This window comes from Ailuropoda melanoleuca, chromosome 2 (genome assembly GCF_002007445.2).
Source record: "Ailuropoda melanoleuca isolate Jingjing chromosome 2, ASM200744v2, whole genome shotgun sequence".
Taxonomy (NCBI): domain Eukaryota; kingdom Metazoa; phylum Chordata; class Mammalia; order Carnivora; family Ursidae; genus Ailuropoda; species Ailuropoda melanoleuca.
Genome location: NC_048219.1, coordinates 194,981,389 through 194,988,490, shown reverse-complemented (window position 1 = coordinate 194,988,490; position 7,102 = coordinate 194,981,389). Strand labels below are relative to the sequence as shown.

Sequence of the window (7,102 nt, the reverse complement as noted above, 5' to 3'; positions counted from 1 at the left end):
GGGAAGTTGGAGCCGAGGCCCTGGAGGCGCGTGGAAGCCCCGCGCGCGCTGGCGCGCATTGCACGGGCAGCCCTTGCCACGGAAGATTCCATTTTTAAAGAGAAATTCAAGAACTGGAAGTTCTTGTTTTTGTCACAAGGAAGGGGATAAGCACCTCCCTAGCTCCCACTCCCTCCCCTCCAGTTCCCTTACTCCCAAATTCTGGGGTTTTACCATTGTCGAGACAGGGGAAACGTCTTGAGGGAACGGGCTCCATCCTGCTGTAGGCAAAGGGGAACCGCGCGCCCTCGAGTCCTCGCTCCAGAAACCGGGTGGCGGCGCCGGGGTGAGCGCTCCCTCCGTTCTCAACGTGCTTAATTAGCGCCTATTTACAAAACGCAGCTTTTATTTGAGCAAACATCATAAAGCTTTCATCAGGATAATCTCACGTTATACAATCTGGAGGCACAGCAACTCCCCCTTCCTCCCCGAGGATGGAGCAGATAAAGGACTCGCTTTATTATCATAATTATCATGGCTGTTATTTTGGTGCGCGCAGGCAAAGTGTGTAAATAGGTGCGATGATTAAGAATGTCATGAAAAATGAGAAGGGATCGCTCACAGGAGGGCCCAGGTCGGGATGGGGGAACCAGCAGCCTCTCCGCCCCGCCCAGGAGCGCGGGGGCCGCAGCGAGCAACACGGCCGGCTCCCGCCGGTGGCTGGGGCCTTCCGGCTCCCGACCAGCGCCCTTGGGGCGGATGTGAAGGGGCAGGACCTTGTTCCCAACTCCAGGAACCTCTTCTGGACCACGGGCGCAGCAGCAGCACCCAACGCTAGGGTGAGCAGCGGGCAGGTTTGTTCCAGTGCATTTGAGGAAGAAATAAAACTCCCTTGGCCCAGCCGCGGTAGGTCCTAAGCCCGGAAGCTGCCCTGGGAGGCGGCCTCGACAAGGCTGTCGGGCCGCGGGTTTCGACCCTTGGAGCTTTGGAGCCAACAGTCCCTTTCAAGTTTGCGCGGCGCGGGCCCGGCGCGCAGGTTCCGGCTCTCGGGCCCGCGCGCTCCGCCGGTGGCGCCCGCAGCCCGCTCTCGGCCAGCCCTGGTGGAAGAGGCGGAGCCCCGTTTTCGCCCCGCCCCCTCCTTGCGCAGCCAATAGATGGCGGCGCCCGGCCCCACGTGAGGTAAGACCGGCCGGGCAGCAGGCAAAATGTGAATGAGAAAGAGGAGCGCGATTTAAAGGTGCTGGCGGCGCCCGCCGAAGAGAAGTGCGCCAGCTTCGCGCGCTCCCCAGCGGCCCGCGGGAGGCGACGGACTGCGGGTCCGACAGAAGGACGCACCGACGGCTGCGAGCCGGGGCCGAGGGTGGCAGACGAGACGCGCGCGGGCTCCGACGGGCAGGCGGCGGGCAGCGGCACCGGCTAGCCCGCGGGGCCCGGGTGCCCTCTCCACTCCGGGGCGCACGGCCTCACCCCTCGCACCGCCCGCACGCGCTCCCGCCGGGCATGCAACCCGCCCAGGACTGAGGGTCGGCGGCGCCTGCTTTCAGGGTCCCGCTCGGCCCCTGCCCGGCGCACCCGGCTGTGCTCCCGGCGCCCGGCGGGCTTCCTGGCGGCGGCGCGGCGCGGGGACTTTTCGCCTCTCGCTGGCCTCTCCCGAGCGCGTCTATGAGCGCAGCGTTCCCGCCGTCGCTGATGATGATGCAGCGCCCGCTGGGGAGTAGTACCGCCTTCAGCATAGACTCGCTGATCGGCAGCCCGCCGCAGCCCAGCCCCGGCCATTTCGTCTACACCGGCTATCCCATGTTTATGCCCTACCGGCCGGTGGTGCTGCCGCCACCGCCGCCGCCGCCACCCGCGCTGCCCCAGGCCGCGCTGCAGCCCGCGCTGCCGCCCGCGCACCCTCACCACCAGATCCCCAGCCTGCCCACCGGCTTCTGCTCCAGCTTGGCGCAGGGCATGGCGCTCACCTCCACGCTCATGGCTACGCTGCCTGGAGGCTTCTCCGCGTCCCCCCAGCACCAGGAGGCGGCGGCCGCCCGCAAGTTCGCGCCGCAGCCGCTGCCGGGTGGCGCCAACTTCGACAAGGCGGAGGCGCTGCAAGCCGACACTGAGGACGGCAAAGGCTTCCTGGCCAAGGAGGGCTCGTTGCTTGCCTTCTCCGCGGCCGAGGCTGTGCAGGCTTCGCTCGGTGAGTCGGCGGCGCGCGCGACCCGGGCGCGGGGGCGGGAGGGGGCGGGGGCGAGCCAGCTCCGAGTTCCCGCTGGGGCCGAGGGGGCGAGGCCGAGCCCCCTCCCGACCCCCGCCCCGGCTTACCCCCCTCCTGAGCAGCAGGAGGACGCGGCCGAGCTGTGCCGCTAGGCCTCCGGGGGGGCATTTAGAGCCGAGCAACAAGCTAGGGGGTGGAGTGGCATTTAGCTCCTGGGGCCAGCTGCTGCGCAGGGCGGCTTACGTGTCTGGCGGCGAGTTTGGATGAGTCTATCCCCCCCTCCCGCGCGCCGTGACCTGGGGTCCCGGAGAGGTTTCAGCCTTTAGGGGTGGCGGGTTAGGCTGTGCGTCTCAGCAGTGCGTGTGCTGGGGCCGGGGGCGCCCAGACCTATTAAACCCCTTCATTGGGCTTGCCCGGGAGAAGCGGATTCCTGGGAGGCTGTGCGTCTGCGTGTGTGTTGGGGTGTCTGGTGGGAACTTCTCCTAAGGCTACGAAACTTCCCTTTTGCCAACATTATCTGTTTCAAAAAAAAAAAAAAAAAAAGACACGGTCTGGGATCTGTAACTCCCTGTGTCCGCACTTTGCGATGTAATTGAGGTTCACTAAATTTTCACTGGGGCAGGGTAAGATGGATCATGAATTTCCCCCCTCCATCCTCACCCAGCCCCTACCGTGGGGACAAAGAGGACGCTCTCTTGGGCCTCATGCCTCCTGTTACTTCTGCCTTAAGCTGCCGGAGGCTGGGAGGGTGCAGACGTGGCTTGGCGGCCCCTTGAGTGATGGTTCTGGGCAAAGGGCCGTTCGTCTGTACTGTCTTCTTTCCTCCTTTGAGCTTTCTCACGCCCCCCCCCCTTCTCTGCCCCTCAAAGGCCAGGAAATCACAATGTGTTAATGTCATAGAAAGACAATCCGCTAAGGGGGGAAAAGGCCCAAGTGACGGTGGGAAGGGGAAAGGAAGGCCAGTGTGCGAAATGTAATAAAACGCCGTTTGGTTTTGCTTTCAGTCGGGGCTGTCAGAGGGCAAGGGAAAGACGAGTCAAAGGTGGAAGACGACCCGAAGGGCAAGGAGGAGAGTTTCTCGCTGGAGAGCGATCTGGACTACAGCTCGGATGACAATCTGACCGGCCAGGCGGCTCACAAGGAGGAAGACCCCGGCCACGCGCTGGAGGAGACCCCGCCGAGCGGCGGCGCGGCGGGCAGCACCACGTCCACCGGCAAGAACCGGCGGCGGCGGACTGCCTTCACCAGTGAGCAGCTGCTGGAGCTGGAGAAAGAGTTCCACTGCAAAAAGTACCTCTCGCTGACCGAGCGCTCGCAGATCGCCCATGCCCTCAAACTCAGCGAGGTGCAAGTGAAAATCTGGTTCCAGAACCGGCGCGCCAAGTGGAAACGCGTGAAGGCTGGCAATGCCAATTCCAAGACAGGGGAGCCCTCCAGGAACCCCAAGATCGTCGTGCCCATCCCCGTCCACGTCAGCAGGTTCGCTATCAGAAGTCAGCATCAGCAGCTGGAGCAGGCCCGACCCTGAGGGCCCAGGGAGAGCCGGGGCCTGGACGGCCGTGGAGAAGCCACAGCGCTGGAGGGAAGCACCGTGGCCTCTGCCATGTTTGAAGCAAACTCAAAGTCACCCCCCAACTTTGGACATCCCAAGCCCATTGAGAGTATATTCATTAAAAAGGCTTACAAGACTGCTTTTGAAGGGGTTACAGCTACACCTGAAGAAACACTAAATATTTATTATACTGTCCTACTTTGTACATAGATATCTATATAAACTGGATCGCAGCTGCAGTATTTTGAAAGTTATAGGACCAAACTACCCAGTAATATTCTCCACTCACATTCCCGAAGAAAACAAAACCTCTGCTGTAATCCGCCTTGCTTAGCAGCCTCCTTTCCATACTTTTCCAAAGGTAAAAACATGACACTCAAGAACACACCATGGGGCTTATGCTCATTTTTGTTTCTATCTTGTTTTTTGTTTTTTGTTTTAGTTGACTGAAAAGCAGATGTTTGGGGGCAGCCTGGAAATTTGCTTTGCTTTGGTTTTGCCTGGCTTTCTTTCCTGGGGTTGCACATCCTATCTGAGCCATGTTTGAAGCACGTCTCTGTTGTGTTTAATTTATTTCAATGTCACTTATTTTCTTATAAGTTATGACATTTAAACAATCACAGTCTTGTGAATAATAAAAAGGAGAGAGAGAGAGAAGGGAAAAAAGACCAATCTCTGGGTCTCATAAGTGTGTCCAGATTTGACTGTTTAGAGGGCACTACTAGGGAATGGCCAGGGGGCTGGTCCCGGGCCAGTACGGGGTAAAAGTCCTCTGCCCTGGTCTCTGCAGGCTGGCTGGACACGAGCCACCCTGCACCTTACCAGGTTTTTAAGTGGAGAGCAAGAGCTCTAGTTGGGTTATAAATTTAAGGAAGCCTAATTTTCCTCCTAGAAAGCTGGCATCTCCCCTTTCGCTTGGTCAAATCAATACCTAGGAGCCTGACAAACTCCGGTCGGAGGAGGAGGCGGGCGCCCGGAAGAGGGAAAGCGAGTGCGGGTATTGGTGGCTTTTCACAAACTCCTGAGGCTCTAAACCCACCACTGCCAGGGAGGAAACGCCTTTTCTTCCAAACATCCTGGGTGGGAAAAGGAGCGGTGCTCGCTCCCCAAGCTGACCCAAGCGCCCATAAATCAGGCTCCGGGCGTTATCTTGCGACGCGAGCAGAAACCCACCCAACCGAGCTGGGCTCGTCGAGCGGGGAGCGCCGGCGGGCCGGGCACCTCCCTCTCCGGGCGGGGTCGGAGGGGCGGGCCCGGACCACCGCCCCACCCCAAAGGCTCTGGGGCCGACGGCAGCACAAAGAGGGTAGGGGAGAGGAACACAGGCGGGGTGGCGGCCGGTCCGCAAGGGTGCCTGAGCGCTGGGCACCTCCCGGCCTCGGCGGGGCGGCCTCCAGGGCGCGGGAAGGGCGTGCCCGGGCCCCCCAGTCCCACTGCCCCCACACCCGGGTACCGCGCCCCCGAGCCCTGCCCCGGACGCCGGCTCCTTTCCCGAGCCCGGAGCACCGGGCCAGGCCCACTGGAGATTGTCGTGGACGGGCCCCGGGCGCTCCAGGGGCGTGGAGCGGGCGAGCCCCAGTGAGCGCGGCCCGCCAACCTGCAGCCTGAAGGGCGAAGAGAAGCCAGAGGCTTCGCCAACCTCGGCCTTCGGCTTGGGGAGCAGGTTCCGAAGCAGCCGCGCGCGGTACCCACCGCGGTTCGCAGCCCTAGAAGCGAAGCACGTCGCTCTTGGTCAATACTAGTATTGACTTAATTTACACCACTGACCACCCGTCACCTGCCTGCGGCGGAGGCCTTGGGGACTGAGACCTCGGCCGGCACTTCAGACACAAGGTGAGGGACGGAGGCGACCGAATCAGCGTTTCCCGCCGTGTTCCCAAGATTTCCAGGGGAGGAAAATGGCCCAGACTCGGTTTTCGAGCACAATGAAACGGAGTGGCCCGTCCTCCGAAGGCCTCAGCCGGCTCTGCGGGGCGCGGAGAGCTTGGGGGCTCCTTGCTGTCCCTCCCCCAGAGCCCTGGGGCCTGCGGTGGGCGCTGCTCCGGGGCCTTTCCCTGCACCCGCACCTGGTCCGCCAGGCCCGGCCGCTCCGCCTGACCCCCCCAGAGGCCCGCCGTGAGCGCACCCGGATCGCCCGTTGGCGTCATCTGCTCGAGGCAGGTTTCCCCGGCCACACGCCGGTACCGCGTATTGGAGGCTAGCGGAGACACCGCCCCCACCGCATCGCATTCCCCCACCCCCACCCCCCACACCTGAGCCAGTCGGTCCCCGGGCGGGATGGATATGCGCCCCCGGAGGAACAGTGGCTGGTGGGGCAGGGTCCCAGCCGAAGGAGCGGCGGCCTCCCGGGCGGGGGCGCCCCCGCCCGGCACTCTGGGCCTGCGGGAAGAACCGTGGGTGTTGAGAGCGGGGTAGATTCTGGAGTGCCCCCACTTCCCATATACCCTTACACCATAACAGGTGTAACTCCTACGCATCTTCTCCCAAAGCCCATGGTAGGGAGAGAAGGCACTGAGGGACTCAGCCTTGGCTACACAACCCCGCGGGAAAATGAAGCTCCCTAGAAACTGGGGGGCCACCTTCAGGAATCCCCACCCCGGTGGGGGGTGGGGACCGAGCTGCCCGGCCCTCCCGCCCTGTGGAAGCGCGAGGAGAGGGCCAGGGCTCCCCCAGCCTGCGGACTTGGAGCCACCACCCCAGCCCCCTGCTCTCTCAGGAAGCTGCGCCCCCTCCCCAACCCCGAATGCCGGGGCGCCCCCGAGAGCCTGGTGAGGAGGCCGCGGCCCGGGAGACAGGCCGAGGGGAGGAAGATAAACAAGCAGCGCTTGATGGCCGCTGTCATCATGGCCGTCATCATGGCTTTCATTTGGCTGCCTAATGAGTCACATCACAGGCAGAGAGAAAAATTGTCAATCGCCCGGGCCCTAATGAATTTTTTTGCAAATTGTAATCAAGCCAGGCCGTCTCAGCTGGCTGATTAATGAGACCCACGAGGCTCGGCCAGCACCTCAGCTTTTTATTCCATCCCGTCCTCCCTGCACTAAATTAACAGCAACTTGTCTGAGCTTCAAATTAACTCCCAATGATTAATTCTGATGGGGGGGCCTGAAGAATAGCTTCTTCTAATAGGCTCTGGCCTGAGATGCTGTTGGAAATTAATACACTTCCCCTTTGGCTGCCGGCTTTAATCCAAGGTTGGGTTTTGACATCACTATATTTGTTGTTACAATAAATTCCACTTACATCTGCAGATCAAATAATTACGCTTGGGAGCTCCCGGCCCTGTGCCCCCAGCCATCCGCTAGAGCCCTCGGGGGGCTGCCAGCACCCCTTGTCCACCAACCTGGGTAGGGGTATGAGGTAGGGGG

At 61.8% G+C, this 7,102-nt stretch overlaps 1 protein-coding gene across 1 annotated transcript; it reads left to right on the top strand.

The window, feature by feature from the left end:
* Window positions 1-623: 623 nt before the first annotated feature.
* On the top strand, window positions 624-4,357 carry GBX2 (gastrulation brain homeobox 2). Its single transcript, XM_034655459.1, has 2 exons — window positions 624-2,164; window positions 3,187-4,357. The coding sequence occupies exons 1-2, from the start codon at window positions 1,642-1,644 to the stop codon at window positions 3,708-3,710; spliced, it is 1,047 nt and encodes a 348-aa protein (XP_034511350.1). The 5' UTR covers window positions 624-1,641; the 3' UTR covers window positions 3,711-4,357.
* Window positions 4,358-7,102: the final 2,745 nt, after the last annotated feature.